The sequence below is a fragment of the Rhineura floridana genome, chromosome 2, assembly GCF_030035675.1.
Source record: "Rhineura floridana isolate rRhiFlo1 chromosome 2, rRhiFlo1.hap2, whole genome shotgun sequence".
In the NCBI taxonomy this organism is placed as follows: domain Eukaryota; kingdom Metazoa; phylum Chordata; class Lepidosauria; order Squamata; family Rhineuridae; genus Rhineura; species Rhineura floridana.
In genome coordinates this window covers 229200085-229222430 of record NC_084481.1, presented here as the reverse complement: position 1 = coordinate 229222430, position 22346 = coordinate 229200085, and the positions used below count along the sequence as shown (strand labels likewise).

Below are 22346 nucleotides of genomic sequence, written 5' to 3'. Positions count from 1 at the left end.
TGCAGCCAGGGGCTATGCAAAACCCTTACCATGGAACGCTTTTATATAGCAATCGTCTCGTACAGTAAAGTAGGTTTTAATTTTGAGGAGACCTTCAGGAGGGATCCAGTTTCTTTATCCTAGCAAAATGGTCACTTCTCTGCAGAGACACACGCCCAGAATTCCTGAAGGTTGGTCAGAGCTAAAGTTATTGTTAAACAAGTCAGGGAGTTACCCATTATAAGTGAAATTGAAGCTTAATCTGTTTTCACCCCACCTGAGCAGAGCTTTCAGAGATGAAGGAAGTTTGGCTTAAAACACACACACAAATATGTATATGCTGTTTGCACCAACCTTAATTTCCTCTGGTTGAGATGTCTCTTTTGTATGCTCTCTTACTGCCTTTTCAAACCCATGCATCCATTCGCTGTGGCTCTATGCAAGAAAGGAACATCTTTTTTGTAAGGTTAGAAAGGCAAAAACTAGCCAGCTAGCCACATTCCCATCTGGGAATTTTACAGTTGATGCAAAATTCATTACTGTTGGTATTGTTATTTATTACATTTACCAGTCACATTATACAAAGAAGGCGCCTCAAAGCAACAAGATATAGTATACCACATAAAACAATATAAATACAGAAAAAAATTAAAACAATTGAAGACACATAAAATGCTCGCCCAGCAACATATCAATAAGGAAAAGTCCTCCCCCATCACACTGAAGGATGTGCAGCACCACAGGAGCCAACTTAATTGCCAAAGGCCTAGGTAAACGAAGAGGCCTTAGCCTGGTGCTTAAAGACTGATACAAACAGCCCGGACACGTTTCCCTGGGGACAGCATTCCAGAGACGGGGGATGCCAATGAAAAGGCCCGTTCTTGTGCGGCCATCCGCTGCACCTCCCTCAGGAGGGGCACAATGAGAAGGGTTTCTGATGAAGATAACAGAGTCCAGGCTGATGGATACAAATTTACGTCTGCATAGCAGATTGCTTTCTGCACACGCTCCTTTCTCTGTCCCCCATCCAGGCAAGCAAGAGGCATTATCAGAGTTGAAGGGAGTCCCTAGGATCAGACAGGAACATTGGAAGCTGCCTGGACCATTGGTCCATCTAGTTCAGTACTCTGTACACTGTCTGGCAGCAGCTCTCGGGGTTTCACACAGAGGTCTCTCCCAGCCCTACCTGGAAACATCAGGGATTCAGCCTTGAACCTTTTGCAAGCAAAGGAGATGCTCTACCACTGACCTGTGGTGCTTGGAGGGCTGCATGTGCCCCCCATCCAGGCTTGAGGTTCCCCACCCTTGTACGTTGCTATGGGTGTCTGGAGGAAAGGGCATTCAAAATTTTAAAACTGAAATAAGCGAAGGTTAATGCCTGTTCTCCTGGATTCAAGGATGCTTGTTAGGAAGACCTAGCATGGGGGGGCGGACACACATGGAGCATTGGGGGAGCCTGGGGACAGCCGCCTAGCCAGTCAGGTTCTGCTGAATCAACCCTGACGATCAATGCAGTGACAGGTGTCGCAGCCAGATCACCCTTCACATCCCAAGGATGCTCTTTTGCAGCTTACGATCAGAGATTATCAAGTAAGATATCCAAGGCGCCAAGCCAGGCATTTCTAAAAATAATCTAGAATGATCAAAAGTGTGGGGAACAGGAGGTGGGATGTCTTGTTCACCCACGGGCAAAATTGGTGAACTTGGCTCATTAACCTTCAGACTCAAGTTCTCTAATCACTTGTGAAATGGGAACAACAGTGACTGGCCAAAATTACAGGTTTTCTGCAAGAATAAAATCGGGAGGTTGGGAGAGGAGAAAGCCCTTTGTTCAGAGACATGCAAAAGGTCGCAGGTTCAGTCTGTGGCATCTCCACTTGGAAGGATCTCAAGTAGAAAATCTCTGTCCAACTGCTGGGAAAGCGACTGACAGCCAGATTACATGGGAAAGCTGCCTTATACAGAGTCAGACCACTGGTCCGTCTAGCTCAGCATTATCCACACTGGCTGGCAGCAGCTCTCCAAGATTTCAGACAGGAATCTTTTCCCGGCATTGCCTGGATATGTTGGGGATTGAACCTGGGACCTCTTCTGCGTGCAAAGCAGATGCTTTGCCACTGAGCTACAGCCCTAGATGAACTACACTGACCAACGGTCCAATTTGGTTCAAGGCAGCTCTTAGGTTTGTATGGAAGACATGGGAAGCATTAGCAATTTGCCCTGAGTCTTATGCATAAAACACTAATATAAAATTAAACAGTCTTTAAGTGCTCAATAGTGCTAGGTCATAAAAGTGAATAGTGCAAAATAGATCAATTAGCAGGAGCCCCTGGAGACCCAACCCAGCAGCTACGAGCCAGCAAACCCAATTATTTCACTCTTCGCAGCTTTGCTCTGAATGCAGCCAGCTGGCAGCTAGATAAGCACAGCACTGTGGCACATCTTACCAAGGTGGAAGGAAGAGACACTAAAGGGAACAGCTTCTGCAATACGCTTCTCATCTCTGCTTCAACAGCCTCCACATACTGCTCCCTCTCCTGGGTTGACAAAGTGAAAGAAACAAGGCCAAGTAAACGCAAGATTTTCACCAGATGGCAAGATCAGTCTCTTGTTCATGGCCTAAACATTCCTTCCCTAATTGAAACACTACTGGTTCTGAGGGGCCACAAACAGTTTCTCCTGTTGCCCTTGCTTCACTCCTTGGTCTCTGTGTCATTTTGTACTTTTAATGAGTTTTCAGGAGGAGTCTCCACTAACTTTGTTCACTTCTTTATCTTACTCAAGATGTTTAGGAAGATACGATGTTTAGGCAGATACGAAGTGACAACTAAGCCAACCCCACACTTTGAGAGCCCAGGTAACATATTTGTTGCTCATCACTTTTTAAAAGCAAGAGGAGATTATGGCAAATATAGAAGGCAAGAAGAAATGCTTTACATTGCTCAACATGTTTTGATAAAATCCTCATCAAGGGGTGATAACTATCAGTTCTTCTGTGGCAAAATAAAGGAGCTTCCATTAAATCATTTCTTCTGCTGGCAATTTTATGGGGGTCAACACGTTTTTCTTTCCTTTTGTCTGCTTTTTGATATTGCTGCTGCTTTGCTGCTTTGACTTTTAAATACACTAGACTTCCCTGCGGTGAATATACCCTCAAAGTAATATAGTCTGAGGATCTGGCTCTGTTCCTAATTTACATTTGAAGTAGGCCATGAAAACATGGACTCGAAATTTTGAAAGACCCAAACAATGACAGGATCAAATGCATTTATTTAGCCATTACTCTTCTGTACTGAAGCTGGCATCAAAGTGAGATTTCTTGTGGGTGTGCTTTCCCTGCACCCACATCATTTTATCTCCTTCTGTTCATAGATGATGGAAACTTAATTCAGCATTGTACAGTAACTAAAACTGCCACCAGGAAAACTCACATTGTGAGAACCTATCCAGGTATCACTCATTGGACATGACTGCTGGGGCTGATGGGAGTTGTAGTTCAGCATCATCTAGATGGCCAAAAAGTTCCCCACACCTGCATTAGACCCTCCAACATTTGCTGTATTGGGAGTCTGCCTCAGGACATGTTTATTTAGGGGATTGTCCAGGTTTCTTGAAGCTTATACCTGATCCTAGCATATTCATCCACCTGGCTGAAGGGCACCACTGCAAACGTACCCCGGGGCACTTTCTGCATGCCTAGGTGTATAATGTAGTGAAGTACCCAATCATAAATGCAGCATGACATCACCTGGAAGTGCTCTCAGTTCCCCTTTACTGATCTGGTGAAGCCTACCTGCTCACGTTAAAACTTTTTCCAAGACACAGAGCAGGAAGAACTTTGGGCAAACCAGAGATGTCTCTCGCAACGAGGGAAGCTTGGGAGAAGCCAGGGGAGCAGAACCTGTGGCCCTGCAGATGTTGCTCAGCTCCCATTATCCATGCCAACTGGGGCTGACGGGAGTTGCAGTAGGACAACATATGGGCAGAGCTTGGAAAAGTTAACTTTTTTGAACTACAACTCCCTTCAGCCCAATCCAGTGGCCATGCTGGCTGGGGCTGATGGAAGTTGTAGTTCAAAAAAGTAACTTTTCCAAGCTCTGCATATGGAATGACCATAAGACTTCCCTGACACACTTGCCATCTTTTCAAAAAAGCTATCACACATTCCTGAAGAAGCAACCCCCCCCCCCACACACACACTATTTCTTTTCCTAGTTTATGGAGCAAAAGAGAAACCAACTGATAGAGCTGGGCAGTGTTTTTGTCCTCACCATTATCAATCTAGCAAAAATGAATGCTCAAGGCCACCGATAATCAGGTGGTAAGTAACAAGCCAATGTCAGATCCATCCCTGTCCCAGGACTGCAGACTCTGATGTGACACAACAGAATGGACAGCAAGGTGGCAGAGTTTCACTCCCTTCCGCCTTGCTCTAAGGCCTCCTAGTTTCAGCAGTAAGAATTTAACCCTCTGTGGATGTATAGTCCATGGGCAATTAAAAAAAAAATTTTTTTTGGTAGGTTTCAATCTTTGAGGCTGGGCTAGAGCTTATATATGCAAGTTCTATAAAGCAATAAACTTCATTTCCCTCACAGATTTACCAAACTTTGTAACTTTCTCATAGATCCATTGCAATTTTATTTTATCTCATTTTGGTTTTGGGAAGCTGGGGCCCTGTACAAAAGTTGCTGAGTCAAAAGCCTGAAGGAATCCAACTGAGTAGGCAGCTAGTTCAAACCCGTGGCCCCTAAAAACATTTCAAGCACTGCAACGAAACACCCATCAAATATTTTCTTGAAACTCTTTCAGGAAGGCCATTCTACAGTCCCATGCCTCACAGCAGCTTATTCTTCATCTTAACGGCTTTTATATATCTGTCTTTCTCAATTCTACAAATGGATTCAGTAAACGGATTGTGATTTTGTTAAATCTGCTCAGTTAGGTTTTTTTAAGGATATTCTTTTTCAAAAAAGCTTTAATAGTAGTGTTTCTGTGTGGGAAGTGAATTGTCAGTTTGGTTGGAAAATATCACATGGGCGTAGGGGTCTATCAACATAAAGGAGCAGTGTACGAGAGGCAGGAAGCACAAAGACAGGGGCAGGAGACAGAAGATGTTCTTTCTGTGCTTTAAAACCATGCCTGCTTCACTTGCAGCATGCAGGGGGTTTTTTTTGCATTTCTCTGATTTATTTATATATTCTAAAAACAGGTGTTGGGGATTTGGCAGGATTTCAGAATGTGTGAAGTTTCATATTGAAAATTAGGATGTGGCAACCTGAATCTGGTAAGATTTAAATTGGAGTTCTAAATCACAAAACGAGACCCAGTGTGGTGTAGTGGTTAGAGTGCTGGACTACGACCTGGGAGACCAGGGTTCGAATCCCTACACAGCCATGAAGCTTACTGGGTGACCTTGGGCCAGTCACTACCTCTCAGCCTCAGAGGAAGGCAATGGTAAAACCACCTCTGAATTCTGCTTACCATGAAAACCCTATTCACAGGGTCGCCATAAGTTGGGATCGACTTGAAGGCACTCCATAAGCATAAAAATCACAAAATAACATTTAGTATGAATGAACAAGATCTACGAAATCAAACAGAATAATGCCATCGAGTCAATATTATCTGTATGTATATCATGGCAAACACCGTTCATTGGCTATTCATTGTTACTGCTAATCATTTTCCCCAGGTTGTATATTTTTGTTAATTTATATTAAATCTTTTAAGAAAATCTTTTTTTAAAAAAATTTATAATTATCTTATCAGATTCAAGTTGCCACATCTCATTAAAACTGCACACAGTCCACATAAAAGACTATTATGCAATTCAGAATTTTATTTAACTCTTATGCATTCTTTATGCTACATCCTTTTGTATCCAAAAATTAAAGTGGGCAAATGACGGTTAACTAGAAGACACTGTGAGTGAAAAGCAAAGGGCAGTCATATTGGTCCACAAGGGAAAAAAACTCCAAAATACCCATTGTTGAGAGCAAGAAAGTGAGAGGGTGTAAATAAGCATGTTCTTTATTCTCCTATTGAAATAAATGGCTATTAAATTTGTTTTAATGTGGTTGGATCATAGTCTGTGTGTTTAATTTCAAACTTATTTTAATGGCATTGGGGCGGGGGGGACACACTCTCTTTAATAAAACTAATGATAGTCCTTATATCAGCCTTTCCCAACCGGCGTGCCTCCAGATGTTGTTGGACCACAACCACCATCAGCCTCAGCCGGCATTGCCAATGGTCAGGAAAGATGGGGATTGTGGTCCAACAACATCTGGAGGCACGCCGGTTGGGAAAGGCTGTCTTATATGACAGACGAGTTTCCTTGGGCACAAAGTGGAGGAAGGTTTGGGTGGTCGACAAGAGGCCAGCAGTTACAATCCCAACTCTGCAGAGAGGGAGGGAGAACACAGCCCTCAGCTCTAGCAACTGTTCCAAGCAAAACAAAGTAATCAGCATGCTCACAAATCAAAGGGGGGCGGGGAGAAACGAAGAGAAGGTTTAAGATGACAGGCACAAGCAGAAGTGGAAAGTACAATATACGTGAGAGAGAAAGAAAGAGAGAGGGCATTCAAGAAAAGTGTATTTAAAACTGCAGTAAAAGCTAAATGCTTCCATTTGATTCTAGAAGGCGGCTGCAGAATCACTTCTAGTTTAATGCATTGTTTCTAGCAGTTAATGTTACAACCTTGGCAGTCTTGTTCACTTTCTCCTGCAGCAATTTTTCAGTTGAGGCCAATGCTTCCATTGCTTTCCAGTTTTTCTTCCGAAGGTCCTAATCGGTTTTTAGAAAGAATGGTTTCAGTTCAGCCAAAAATCAAACGGTTTCTGCTTTCACTTCAGAGAAAGAGACCGAATGCTCGCATTTAAGTGCAGGCTACTGCAAAATGGTTTGGTACTCGATTAAGATGAGGCACACTAGCAAAAAAAACAAGTGTGATGTTAACAGAGAGAAAAACTTTGTATGGAAAAATCTCATAAGCAAAAAATGGCTAATTTTTGACCTCCACACACCCTACTAATCTTTTCCTGGTTCTGTGGCTACTGCACCATCACTATCAGGAACCCCACACTTGGTGACTGCATTTGCAAGGAAGGAAAAGGAGGAGTATTCAAAAGTGAGCAAGGTGCGCACTCACACACACGCACCCCAAGCTTTAGGTAATATGAACCCAGAAATCACCCAAAACAGAAGAGAAGTGTCAACACACCAGAGTGTAATTCAGTGCCATCTGCAGCAGTTAGGGCCACCAGCCTAGGAAGGGTCCATAGCTCAGAGACAGAGCAGATCCTTTACATACAGAAGGTCCCAGGTTGAATCCCTAGTAGCTCCCATTACAAAAGGACCTTAAAAAGTAAGACCCTCTTTGCCTGAGACCCCGGAAAACTCAGCTAGTCAAGATAAAGAGTGCTGGTCCAGTAAGACCAATGACCTCGCTCAGCATGAAGGCAGCATCACGCTTTTGCCTTCCTACTAAATTACAGGTGGTTTCCAAGAGAAGGTGCAAGCTCTGCTCCAATTAGTGCTGCACTGGCTGGACCAGGAAGCAGACTAGGGCCCACGCTTTCTGTTCTCCTCAACAATGTAATATATTACAGAGAACAAAACACAGCAGTATATTAACAGAAAGAACAAGTCAAATCTGAATCATTTCTATATTTTACTCAGTGTCCTCTGAACACTGGAGGCAGCTGGACAGCCATCTGTCAGGAATGCTTTGATTTGGATTCCTACATCGAGCAGCGGGTTGGACTTGATGGCCTTATAGGCCCCTTCCAACTCTACTATTCTATCATTGTACTAAAAGGGCTTTACTTCCCCCATGTTGATTTCCAAAACAGACATTTGTGTATGTGTGTGGGGAGGGCATCTCTTTTCTCCACAGGTTCCCTGTAACTTGTTGCATGTCACCCATCTGTCGCTGAATCCAGAACAATGACATTTTCTGCTACTTTTTGGCTTCCCGTAAGAAGAGCTCAATGTCCCATCTGGTCCAGCATCCTGTTCTCACAGTGGCCAAGCAGGTGCTTATCAGAAGCCTGCAAGTAGGACCCGAGCACAACATTGCTCCCAGCGCTTGTGATTTCCAGCAACTGGTACTGAGAGGCATACCGCCTCCCACAGTGGAGGCAGATTTCCACTAGTAACTGTGGAGGTAGGAAGGGCCCATTATGTCAGGCCTACCAAACTTGTGCTCCACCAGACTGAATACAGCATATCATGGCTCACCAAGGACTCGATAAGCCTCCTTTGTTGCTGTTTGCTTGGGTCTGTATGAAGCTGATAGGCATCTGGCAGGCTATAATGAGGTATGGTTGACAGGCTGTGTTAGCCTGCACTGGGCACCCCTTGTGGTTTATGTGCATGGAGAAGTGGAGGGATAGCTTTTTTTTAGAGTCCATATTGTAATGGCTATTTTTATGCTTATATTATTTATACAGTAGAACCTTAAGAACATAAGAACATAGGAAGAGCCTGCTGGATCAGGCCAGTGGCCCATCTAGTCCAGCATCCTGTTCTCACAGTGGCCAACCAGGTGCCTGGGGGAAGCCCGCAAGCAGGACCCGAGTGCAAGAACACTCACCCCTCCTGAGGCTTCCGGCAACTGGTTTTCAGAAGCATGCTGCCTCTGACTAGGGTGGCACAGCACAGCCATCACGGCTAGTAGCCATTGATAGCCCTGTCCTCCATGAATTTGTCTAATCTTCTTTTAAAGCCATCCAAGCTGGTGGCCATTACTGCATCTTGTGGGAGCAAATTCCATAGTTTAACTATGCGCTGAGTAAAGAAGTACTTCCTTTTGTCTGTCCTGAATCTTCCAACATTCAGCTTCTTTGAACAGATATATCGCAGGTTTCATGATGTCCCCTGAGTAGAATACTGTTCACAGCTTTTGTTATAACAAGGAAGCCCTATAATGCGGACACATCCTCTGTTCCCCACCCCTGCGTTATAGTGAAATTCTACTGTATTGTTGGATAGTTAGACTAAAAGGAAGGTTAGGTAACTGCAAAGCATTTTAGGAGATTTCCCTTTATTTATTCTCCTTTTCTGAAACTATGCTAATTCACTAGTTAATAGCAAGCATTTATGTAGCACTGTAACTTGATCAAAGGGCATTATTTCAACCATTAACACTTAGATCATTATTGTTATCCTGCAGGCGGTGGGGGTGGGGGGACACTGAGAAGGCGAAAGTGAATGGCTTGCCTAAGGCTTCCTAACGAGATTTGAACTGAGCACATCCAAGCTCACCCCTCACAATTAGGGGAACTCACAGTCTCCTTGGTATGAAATAACACAGAAAATTAACAATATGCCTTGGGGGGGAGGCATAAATTGCCATCTGCAAACACTATTGTTCAATTCTTTTCATTGTTTGCAAATGCTTCTAACAGAGGAAGCAATAGATGGAGCAGACACATGCAGAATAAGCAGCACGAACCAACACTGCTGTAAACAAAGGCCAGGTGGACTGCAGGGCTGTAAAACATTCAAGAGAATAGCCATCAGTTTGTTATGAGGGCTGTGTTCATTTTTAAGCTAAACTGGCATTCACTAGAAAGTTCCCTAAGAAGTTCTACCAACTGAATAGCCCAGTGCTAAAGTCCAGCCTGAATTGGGGGAGGCAGGGGGTGATTCTGTGCATCCATTCTGCCTCCACCCATCCCCAGCAAGGCCACAGTCTGTAAATGCACATCAAGAACACCCGTCTGTTACAGTGAGCTGCTGAACAGTGACACCATCCACTTTAAGGAAGAGGCAGGCCCCATAAAGTTTATTTTAAATTTTTTATTTAGGTATTTATACTCCACTTCTCAAGGCAGAAATCCTTCATAAATTTATTTTATTTTTATTTATTATTAAATTTATATCCCGCCCTTCCTCTCAAAAGGAGACCAAAATGGCTGAAAGGGGACATTCTACAAAGGAGACAGACAGACACAGAAGAGCACCACACACAGTCCCCACTTAGAAAAGGGTATTGGATTGCCCTGGATATTTCAGCCTTAGTTTAAGTGACAGAACAAGGATTTAAGATAACGATGGGGAGCCTCAGGCTCTCCAGATGATGATGGAGTCCCAAACCCCATCATCCCCCAGCCAGCACAGCCAAAGGTCAGGTGCCCCTGACTTAATTTAAAAGGCAAGGCAAGCCAAAAGATCTCCGGAACAGATGAAATGAAGAGGCACAACAGGTGGATAGGAGATCTTTGGTCTTACCATAAAACAATCTTCTATGTGCATGTAAAGATGATCTCAGGTGGGACTTGAGCTCCACCTTGTGGTCAAAGGCAAAATAGCACTGTTTGATTTCTCTTGAGTCTTCTAGCTTCCCCTTAAACCAGTTCCCACAACAAGCCAAAACACATAAAAATAAAAAACATCAAACAGAATAGTGCATGCAACCTGATAACATATGACATAGCAGAAAGAAGGAAGAAACCTATACAAATAGCCTCCTCAGGAAAGGACATATGGCACCTGAAGTATGCAGCCTCCGCAACCAGAAGTCTAGATGTAGTTCCACCCAACCTATCAACAGGTACCTTCCTTCTGAAGAAGCTGTGATCTTGTGCCTCCCTGCCTGTTCATGCAGGCTTTGGCTGTGACATTGTCAGTGCACACAAGTACCACCCCTAGGCGCCCCCTCGTGGCAAAGTGTTGAAGAGCCAGTCTGATGGCATGCAGTTCTAGAAGGCTGATAGGTAGGAGAGCCTCTACCAAAGTCCACTTCCCCTGGACCATGTCACCACTGCACAGGGCTCCCCAGCCTGTTAGGCTCACATCTGTTGTGATAACAATCCGTGGGGAATCCCTGAATAACAGCCCCTGCTGCAGATTCATAGTCAGCAGCCTCCAATGAAAAGAGTGGCATACCAGGGCAGCCATCAACACATGATGATGATGCTGGGTTGTTATATCACTCTGAAATGGCAACAGTGCCCACCGGAGAGGACATGTACGATGTAATGCCCAAGGAGTAACCTGGATTGCTGAGGTCATGAGTCCTAGGATTTGGCCAGCTTAATGAGATCCACTGTGTGGGAAGACTTGATGGTATGCACCGCCAACTGGATCTTGGACACATGTTCTGGTGACAGTGCTATAGTTCCCACCTCCATATCTATTACGGCTCTGAGATGTAGAATACAGTGGGATGGACAGAGATGGCTCTTTTGCTGGTTGACAAGGAAGCCATGGTCTTTGATGCATGCCAGGGTACAGTAAAGATCCTCCCAAACCCTTGACATTGAGGGCCAACGAATCAGTAGATCATCCAGGTAAGGGTAGACACGTACTCCTGTCAGTCTGAGATGTGCCACCAGGATGACCATAATCTTTGTGAAAACCCTGGGGGCAAACACCAGACTGAAGGGCACTGCCTTGTACTGAAAGTGCTGGCCATCTCCACCAAAAATCTGAGATAACGTCAATACCTCTGATACACCAGAACATGCAGGTAGGCCTCCTTGAGGTCTACTGATGTCAACCAATCTCCCATCTGTAGAACCTCTTTGATTGACATCAGGGTCTCCATCCTGAACTTGCAATACTTGATGAACTTATTGAGATGCTTGAGACTGAGTACCACCTGCGAACCATCTTTTTTGACTACTGTAAATAAAATGGAATAAATACCCAAGTAATACTCCCTTGAAGGCACTGGTTTGATCACAGAATATGCAGGAGATGGTGAATAGCCTCCTTTATCCTGGCTCTTTTGTCCAGATTTGAAGGAAATGAAAATGGGAGGAATCTTTGCGGCGGTGTGGACTTGAGCTCTAAATGGAGACCTTGTCTAGTAGTCTGCAGCACTCACAGGTCTGATGTTGCTCCACTTGTCTGAAAAGAGCTGCAGACAGCCTCCCACAGGAGGGAGGAGGAGTCAGAACTGGTGTTTATGTCTATGTGTCAGTGTTCCTTAGCTTTGCTTTCCAGAGTACTCTGCCATTGACCCCTGTAAAATGCTGTGTGGACCAGGGATGAAAGGGATGAGTATCACTACCTCTCCCAGACTGACTTGAGGTACAAAAGGACTGGAAGGATTGAGAAGAAGCATAGAGACTGTATGTTTTCTGAAAACTGTGTTTGTCTTCCCTTTTCTTCGTAGAGGGCATAGTTTTCTTCTTGTCCCTACACTTGACTAACACCTTCTCCAAAGCCACATCGCCAAGGGCTTGCCCACTACATAGGGCTCCTTGGCCAAGTTACAGCGGACTGTGGCATCTGCTTCCCAATGCTGCAGCCAAAAGGTTCTTCTGGTGAACACACCTGCCAGCCACGCCCTAGCAGAAAATTGGACCGCATCCACTGAAGAGTCCGCCATAAAGATCACTGCTCAGGAGACTTTCAGAAGAGTCTTTCGAATCCAGGCAGGATCTTGCTGAGAACTGTCAAACAGCTTTTCTAACCGCAGCAGAGTAGCTCTTGTGAACACCGAAGCTGAAGTTGCCACCCGTACTGTGAGAGCACTTGAGTCATGAACACACCATAGATCCAAGTCCAACTTCCTTTCCACCAAGTTCTTCAGTTGCACATCAGAATCCTGAGGATTCAGGGAGGGATTCGCTAGATGGGAGTGGGAGTTTCAAGTGATCCATAGTGGATTGTTCCAGAAGGTAGCATTTGTTTGCAATTGGGATCACCTTCTTATACTGCAAGGGAGTCTCGAATTCCACCTTAATGAATGGAAGTTTGGCCTTAGGCTTAGGATCCAGGCATACTGCTACCACTTTTGAGGAAGTGGAGTCTGGAGCAGGGGTATCTTTTGAAATGTTCAATTTTAGCGCCTCCATAGCCTTACATAACAGTGGTAAATAATGAGGTTTCCATCAGAAGAAAAGGCAGGAGATATTAGGGAGAGTTGGGGTGATGATGAAGAAGGAGCAGTGACTTTGTGGAGGGGCACAAAGCTGTGTGGCTAAAAAACCCTCCATTGCTATTTGCATTAAGTTAGTAAAAAAAATAAGATGGATTACAGACTACAGAGGTAGAAAAACACACACAGAACACTAAATACAAGCCTGAAAGTAAGCCAGAATCAGAGCTGTGAGCGTGAAGAATGCGACCACAGATGGTGAAGGCAAAACAGAACTGGTTTCCCGAGGCTAAGAGGATGCTAGAAGACACAAGAAAAATCAAACAGTGCTATTTTGCCTTCAACCACAAGGTGGAGCTCAAGTCCCAACTGAGATCATCTTACAAGCAGGGGAGAAAAGCTTGCTTTCTTGGACTGACCCAGCACTTCCCTATCTTCTATAACCCAAGCCTGGCCATGCCTAGATTGCCTAGCAAAGTCCTTCCCCCTACTCACATTCATTACACTCACACAATTAGACATGACCAGCTCAGTTTCCTCCTTCTGAAGTTTTGCCTACCAACCAGAGCTCAGTTCACCCCCACCCGTGGGATCTAGCAAGCTGCTAACAGAAATCTCTAACCATGCAAGACAGAGGGGCAGAATCGGACTACCAGGAAAGCCAGGCTACTCTTACTGCTAGAGGAAGGGGAGAGGGAGGACCAAGGCAGCCTTCCTGCTCAGCAGCAGCTACGGGACGAGTCACAGGACTGGCAAGAAGCACCTTATTATGCAAAGTCAAAATCCCCAACTGAGTTCTGGAAGCAGGCTACTTACATTGTTCTTTTGCCTCTGCTGCTCCACCGCGTGTTTCAAGGAGCCCAGCTCCTTCTGGAGGCTGACGATCTCCCCCTCTTTCCCAGTAACGCTGAGTAAGAACAAGAGAGAGAGAAAGAAGTGCACATTTCATTAAGCCCTGAAAATCCTTCCTCCACACAGAAGACGACTCCGTGACTCTGGAGAACTCCCCACTTATTTCCCTTCATGCAAAATATCCTCAGAAAAATGGCAGCCTGATAGCCTCTTTAGGAGAAGAAAAGCCACTTCTGATAAGGGGAACATGGAGAGGAGAGACAGGTGAGGGGGTTTAACTCTTGCCTACCATTTCACCTTCTCCAAAAGTCATTCCCTATAGCGGCTCCCCCTTCATCAAGGGGTTTTAAAATTTAAAACCTCACCAGGGGAATGGAAGTCACACACACAAACAATTTGAAGTAGATAAACTGCAGGCAGGGTTAGGGTTAAGCACTTCACCTTGCTCCTCTTGCCTGCTCACTCCCAATCGCCCCCCATCAAAAGAGGCTTTTCTATCTGTAAATGGGCTGCTAAGGTTACTGTTACATGCACATCCCCCAGGTGTACCAGGCAGCATACAATATGCAAAATAAGCACATCTTGCATATGTGATATGCCTAGGGCGGTATTCAACTAAGTTGTTGCATGCACACAAAGACTACTGCTAGTGCAATGGGACTTTCCCCCTTCTCCAACCCATGCGCGTGCCCTGTGCCATCCCCAACGATGCTGTGGAGGTTTGAAGTAACCCCCAAAACAGAGGGGGGAAGGGGAGAAGAGGAGTGCTTTTCTGTTTCACCATCTTTCCCTTCCTCCTTTCGCACCTTACTTGCCTTTCTGTAATTCCCACTTTTACACACTTTCTCCAGCACAAATACCATTTCCACATACCGTTCTATGCCTAGAAGTCTAAACCTAAGATGGGAGTGTCGCATTTAAATTCACGACATTTTTGCACAGTGAATGGGAAAAATACCTTGTACTCTGAGCAGATTTTAGCTTTTAGGTTTATTTTGTCTCTATTGCTAGGGACTTCAGCACTACAAAATGTTAAATTCTGTTACCTGTATTGAGTCACAGTACACCTACCCCACCTTTTAACTTATCAGGCAGGGGTTCCCCCAACTGTGGTCTGTGAGCTTCATTCAGGTGGTCTGTGGCACGTCCACGTTAAATATTCATATTGGGTTTTAACTGTATTTTTACTGCTTCTTATATTGTATTACGATTCCTATGGAATGCAAATTGTAATACAATAAAAGACCATATAAAGAATAAAAATACAATTAAAAACCATACAGCATCTAACAGAGCACATTACAGGCAGAAAAAAATAGTTAACAACGCTTATTTATAATGCCCCTTTCACCAAAGGGCGGCACATTAAACATATACAATTAAAACAACATAAATAAATGAATTAACATAAAATTATTTTATAATTAAAATAATTAACAGAAATTAATGTAACAACTCCTAATATCAATTGTTGTCATAAAAGGCACTTAATGCCATCATCAAAACCAAATACACTTTTTGGTGTCTTGGGGGTTCCCCCCCCTTTTTTTTCTTCTTCCTCTGACGAACCAGATGCCATCCACCTTTGCTGCGCCTTGCTTTAAGGGCCCTGCTTTCCAATCTTCCCCATTATCTAGCATCCCGGCTGGCGTGGTATGTTCCAGCCAGGGATACAAGATCTGCGGGCCAGGGATTGCTGGTCATTCTGCCGACGCGAACGGCCCTGTTAGAGTTGCAAACCTTTCAGAATTTGGTTCTGTGTCTGTGGAGCGGCCTTCCTGTGGTGGTTCGGCTGAAGGAGGCTTTCACCCCTTTTCTGAAGGGTTTGAAAACCTTACTTTTTGATTTGCCGGAGTAAACGAATGAGCTAATTGATTGTGGTTGAGAGGGCTTGGGATGGGGACTTGGTTTATAGAACATATTATTTATGAAAATAATTCCAAAGCAGTTTATTAAAAAGACAAGCCCGTGTCATCTAAAAAAGAAGGCATGTGGAGGTTAGAAGTGTCTCCGTCACTGCTTTCTGCAGTGGTCATGTCCCAGTCTGTGTGAGAGCCTCTGGAACTATCGTGTGTGGAAAATGTGACCCTTTTTTGTTTTTTGTACAGCCAGGGGTATACTCCGTGGTTTTTGTAATCACTGTCATCTCTTATGAATTTCTTATATTTGAATGCTTTTATATCTTCGTGAAATCTTTTCAGTTCTTTGTCTAGCGAGGATAGTTTTTCTTCTAAGCCAGATATGTTCTGTTTTTTGTATTTATCCATTGTCTCGTTAAGATATGTTTTTAGTGCAGAATTCACACGGGAGGAGGTATCCACCAAAAGAATCATAAAGGTCCTGGGAACATTTGTTCAGAATGGCACACCATCTATTCATAAACTCTTCATCATCGAGAGACATCCTGGGCGCTTTGAGGATCCTTAGACCCCTTGGTATCCGTTGAACACGACAATATTCTAGTAAAGTTGAAGCATGTAACTCGCTTCTGATCATATTTTTGTGCTGTTTGATGATGTCGTCCCAGTCTATAGTTGGCTTGTCTTTTTAATAAACTGCTTTGGAATTATTTTCATAAATACACTTTTTGGCATCTTGGGGTTTTCCCCCCCTTTTTTCTTCCCCTAAAAGCAAGGATCCAAAGTTTATACCTGGCACTAGCCCTAACAGGCAGCCAATGAAGGGCCCTGCAAGAAAAGGTGGTATGGGAGTAGCGCGGAAGCTCCAGGATGACCCAAACAGAGCTGTTCTGGATCAAAACGAAAGGACAAAGAGAGGAAGAGAGCAACCCCCCCAAAAAAGAGTAGTCCACCAAGACCATCAGCAATTTTCAAGAGGTCCATGAGAAAAAAAGTTTGGGAACCACTGTACTAAGGTACAAGGAGACCTGGGTTGAAATCCCTCCTAGCCTCACCTAGGTACAAAAGGGGAAGGAGGAGACAGGATAAAAATTTAACAACAAACATGACACAGCTTCAAACCATAATAAAAAGGTCATTAAAATATACCAGTACAAGCTATTCGGCAATACATTGCCAATAGCGTGCAGAAACCAGAAATTAGTAATCCATCAAACTGTGCACAATCAACTAACCCTGAAAGTCCTTTGAAACAAACACTGACATATACTGTATGAACTACAGTCGATAATATAATAATGTAATGCCTCTAAACAGCCAGCAAAGGGCCCTATATTCTTTCTTAGAGCACAAGTGCTTTGAAGAATTTTGAATTACACCAGGTCATGACTGTGGGAATACAAGCACAGCTGTCACCCCTTGCCAACCCAACCTACAAACTTCCCAGACCTACCTGCCAAGAAGGCAGAGACACACAAATGCATTCTGAGATATGGTCCCAGGATGCAGCTGTGCTGCTGAGGCCAGAGCAACTAGACAGGGAACAGAAACTATGGAAGGGAAGGAGGAATGTGTATCCAGTACATCCAAAAAATATCTTTGTCTTTGCCCATGCAAAGGGCACACTACAGTTTAGGTGGGCCAATATTTATGTATTAATTTGTAACACGCTTACTTGCCAGAGTGGCTTCTAAGTGGGTACCAATACTTACAGCTGTAGAAGTTGTTCATTCCTGATGGCCAGAGATTCCTGAAAGAGATTTGGACACCTTATTTAAACAGTTGCAGGCAAGGAGCCTGACTGGCACCTACATGGTCTTATTAATTTTAACTCTGCAGCAAGAAGATGCTTTGGCTTGCAGGATCCAAAAGATGGCTTGCCACTTTGCAGCCTGCTTCACCCTCAATTTGTGGTCAGTAAGCCAGGATACACACAAGCAGCAGGTGGGTGAATAGAGTCCCTTTCCTGCCACTTCCTTCCCCCTTTGAATGAGAGGCAAGACAGGCCAGCATTCAGCTCTTAACCATAGCTTCCTCTTAATGTGTGACCCTGGAAATTATGGTTAATGGCTCACAAACAAGTCAGGATATTATTTTTTAGTTACTATATCTGTAACAATAAAAGAAAATTTAAACTTACACAGTATATATGCCTGTTCCAGATTTTAAACTGCATTCTTAATAATAGTTTTCCAGTTTGTTTATGATTCTATGTGTAACATCCGTGTCTCCTTTTAGAGTGACAGATGGGAAGCATATGGTTGAATATTATCCTGAATCTTATCATGCCAAAAATTTGTAAGTATTATCAATCAATCTATTCTCATTAGTGTTCCTTCCAGCTCCAGCTTCATATGCTAACTTAAACAACGCTACTCTCCAATTTTTCCTCACTCTCAAATGGGGGGTGGATTTATGGTTTTCCAGTAGCCCCCATGATATACCTATGGACTTGTCAAGAGGCAACAAACAAGATAATGTATCAACTTTTTCTCAACTTCTGTCTTAAACATACATAACAATTCGTTTAGGATTTCTGGATAAACAATATTCTGCAATTTCCTGAATAATTTCCAATACATTATCCCAACACACCATCAAAAGATATGAACAAAGTCTGTGCTGATTGCTTCACCTCCAGCACCAGGTATTAATTCTGAATATTTTGCTTAATCTGTAAGGTATCAGATGCCATTGGTACACACATTAAAAGAAGTTCTCTTTAAAAGTGACAGTAACTAGTGGTAATAGGATTATACAGCCATGAGAGTGGCTGAATACTATAGTCAGCATGGATTTTTCACATTTTGCAATGTTAAATTGAAAATACCCCCCCATGCCATTCTGATGCTTCCTTAAGCTTATTATTATTATAAGCTCATTTCAAAACTAAACCTTACAAACCTTACAGTTCTGAACTCAGAATCCTTGCTTAACACCCTTTAAGTTTTCATGGTGATACACAAAACAGTCCGTGAGAATCAAGAGTTTAAAGTGTAAAAACAGAGGAAAAAAACAGACCCCTTTTGGACTCTTCTGTCAGAGTTCTCATACTCTGTTGAAATTCATTAAAAATCAGCCATGTTCGCAGAGGACCTGTAATCCTATTACTGACCTTGCCCCATACTCTGACCTTCATCTTCTGCAGTTTGAAAGTTTAAAAAATGCCTGGCTGATTTTTAATTAATTTTTAAAAATTAGCATTGAACTCAATGATAATGTCGGGCATGCTCAGTAAGAACCGTCAGTATTCTAAAAGCCAGACCCACAGCTGCTGGGCTTGCCTAATCAGAGGGCCACACCCACACCAGACCTTTATTTCACTTTAGACAATCATGGCTTTCCCCAAAGAATCCTGGGAAGTGTAGTTTGTGAAGGGGGCTGAGTGGAGACTCCTATTGCTCCAGTGGCCAGAGTGGTTTAGCAGTCAGCCGCTCTGATTGAAGCTCTGCGAGGGGAACAGGACATCTCCTCTCAGCACCCTTCACTAAGGATGAACACAATTTGCTCAGAGGCACATGTTACCAAATTCTTCCAAGCTACACCGGAAGTGGATTGGACTGTGAAAGACCAACCCAAATGGTGTCTGTATTTTTACAAATTTGTAGGGCAGTCCAATATCTCAGAGGTCAGGTCACCTGCTCCCCTGGTGCATTCACTATAGCTGCCCAATTTCCCTGCTTTTTAAAGTTTGATAGAAATCTCTGTGGGCTATAGGTACGTTCTTAAACTGCAAGGTTTTTTTTTGCCTATTAGTGAATATTATTAAACAGCCAATACCATTCTTCTGGCTCCGCAGAGAGATTACAGAGAGACAAAACTTTCTCCCATTTCTTTTTATGCTTTGAAGATAGCGATCAAATTTATTGTCAAGCAATAAATAATATATTTTACGAACTAGAGTTCTTTGCTCTGGATTAGTCAAGTACCTTCTGAAAGGGCTATAATCACAAGGCAATCTATACTTAGTTTTCAACTGCCTTGCAATGTGACTTAGCTGGAAATATTGAAATGCTGGTGGACAAATAGAATTCAGTTTTATCAGTGCTTGTTCACAAGAGACTATGTCCATACCTTACCCAATCTGAAAAATGTATCTTTTTGTGGTACCATATTGGAAATTTTCCATTATTTTGTACCCCTCTAATCTCACCGGTTAACTAAGAAATAATTGGGGATGTCCCTGAAGCTAATTTCTGTTGATGTTTGTACCAGTAGTACTCTTCGTTTATATATATGATTACAATTCCCAGAGTTGTCTGTTACTGAGTTCTTGTTTTGAATTAGTTGCTTTATTTTTTTGAACACCTCTGAAATAACAAGCCAGGATATTAATCCCTGGTTTAAAGTTGACTCATGGAGCAGCTTTAGGTGAACTACTGTATTTTAGTCTAATGCCACTAACCCCTACCAACACTGCAATACTAATGTTCTACCTTTTAGGTTTGTTGCATGTCTTTCCAAAACGATGCAATATGTGCAATGCTATTATTGGCATGACGGCACTGAAAATTTTGTATTGTCCACTTCTCTTATATCTTTTGCAGCCAAAGTGTTCCGAATCTCCTGACTCCTCCTAAACCAAAAGGAAGGGCCATCCTTCCTCCAAACAGCCATGTAACCAAGACCTTGGGGCTATCCAGCTCACATGCATTTGCTGCTTGTGAGCCAGGGATGGAGGGAAGAGACCCAGTGGACACGGGCTCCTTCCCTTGACTCTTGAAAGGAGACGGCTTTTTAGAGTTCTGGAGCAAAGGCCATTTTACAGACTTTCAATACTCATTTCAAAAGAGTCTGTGTTGAGGACTGTTTATTATCTGCCATGCCTGCACTTTTTTTGTATTTTTCAAATTGTATTTTATGGATATATTTTACTGTGGTTGTGATTCTAAATTTTATGTAAGCCATCTTGAGTGGTGTATACATTTCAGAAAAGAATGGTAAAAACCTTACAAATGAATCATGCCCCTTTACGCCCTGGAGAGGGCTGGGGAAGATCTCAACCGAATTCGACAGTCTACTATCTTTTTGGACTAGCACTGATTTCTTGCAGTGGGCTGCAGCTGTAATTGGCACAGGATTTTTTGCAGCCACAGCTGCAATCAGCACGGTTTTTTTGAAATTCCCCCATCTTATGTAATTATCTTCATAATTTCCTCTAGATTGCTGCATTCGTAACACTGCTTTAAAGCTTAAAATTTAGCAGGATAAGAATAGCGAATGGCAAAAAGGAGAGGAATCATTAAGCAGCACATCAGTTAGCCTGAGGCAAGAGACAGACTCAAAGGCCTCATTGTTGTGTAAATAGGAAAAAAACTCCACGTGGAACACAGTGATCATTTACATAACTATTTATGTTAACAATTACATCATTTTTTTCACCACCAACCTCCCCCCCCACTGTGGCTCGAATCACCCCAAAGCCCCCCCCCCAGCACATCAAATCAGCAGGTGTCAAAGCAAGTAGGAACAAATAAGAGGGCAGATCGGGATTGGATGACGGACTATCGGGATGTAAACGGACAGCGAACCCCATCCCTAGTCCCTGACAAGATCAAATTTTATTTGGATTGGCCAGATCACACAGCATTTATATATGGGAAGAACCTCACACCTACTGAAGTTGCAGTGGAGCTACCTACGGTAAGAACAGGTGGAGCAGGCCCTACGTCCTCTACAGCAAAGGTCCCCAAACTGTGGTCTGCAGGCCCCTCATTCAAGGGGTTCGTGGCATATCCACACTAAATATTCATAGTTATTTTTAATTGCATTTTATTGCTTCTTTTATTTTTTTATATTGTATTTTATTGTATTACAGTAGGGCCCCACTCATACGGCAGGTTACATTCCAGGCCCCCGCCGAAAAGCAAAAACCGCCGGAAAGCTCGATCAGATGTAGTGCAAGGAGCTCGCGCGCTACAGCTGATGGCCCCGCTGGTGCCGCCGTATTAGCGGGGCACCGAAAAGTGGGGCCCTACTGTACAATGTGAATATTAGAGAATGCAAATTGTAATAAAATAGAATACAATTTAAAAATTAAAAGCAGCAATAAAAATACAATTAAAAATCGTGCAGCACCTAGCACGGCATATTAGAATTGCTATATCTGGCAGAAAAACCATTAAGTGGCCCACCAAGATCTTCAGCAATTTTCAAGTGGTCTGTGGGGAAAACAAGTTTGGGAACCACTGCTCTACAGCAGACGTCACCCAACCAACCAGCTTCTCAGTCACAGATGGGAGCCTGAAAAAGGATCAGCACAATGGGAGTGGTGCTTCAAGAGACAATCCAAGCACCAAGATAGGATGGTAGATTTTACCTCCTGAACACTTCAACCACAGTTATTAAGAATGCTGGCATGTACGCTGACAATGTAGCATACTCCTATCAATCCTCACTGCGCACACCCATGAGCAATCAGGAGAAATACCTGTTCGCCATTTTCTTGCTTTATTTCCTGAATCTGTGCTCTTAATAACTGATTCTCTTCTTGTGCAGCCTGTAAGAGAGGATGATGTGTTAGACTTGGCTGCCCAGCTCATAACACTTGGCTCTCTTCTCCTAAGGCTGGCATGCTGTCACCTGCAGCTCTTTTCTTTGGTGAGAGACTTCTTTTCCCCTCTCATCTAATAAGATCTCCATCCTTTGCACTTCTTCTTGCTTCCCTTTCAGTCTGTGTACAAAGTTTAAAAGTTATTTATATTTATTTTTTGAGTGCAATCAGATCCACAGTTTATTTACTCCATTTATTAATGTTACTTTTGAAATCTGTGTCCCATTTTCTTTATTGAAACAAACCCAAAGTGGCCCACAGAGCAGA

The 22346-nt window shown here is 43.3% G+C and overlaps 1 protein-coding gene across 6 annotated transcripts in view; it reads right to left on the bottom strand.

Annotated features, from left to right (window-relative positions):
• KTN1 (kinectin 1) overlaps positions 1-22346 on the bottom strand; it is a 146339-nt gene that overhangs the window by 12608 nt on the left and 111385 nt on the right. For 4 of the 6 annotated variants that reach the window (XM_061612467.1, XM_061612465.1, XM_061612464.1 and 1 more), the window contains 7 exons: positions 22109-22199; positions 21957-22025; positions 17239-17276; positions 13632-13722; positions 6680-6766; positions 2427-2516; positions 334-414 (listed from right to left, as the gene is read on the bottom strand). In XM_061612467.1, coding sequence (XP_061468451.1) covers positions 334-414; positions 2427-2516; positions 6680-6766; positions 13632-13722; positions 17239-17276; positions 21957-22025; positions 22109-22199 — 547 coding nt within the window. The remainder of the gene's footprint in view (positions 1-333; positions 415-2426; positions 2517-6679; positions 6767-13631; positions 13723-17238; positions 17277-21956; positions 22026-22108; positions 22200-22346) is intronic. The other 2 variants (XM_061612470.1, XM_061612469.1) reach the window with 1 other exon arrangement.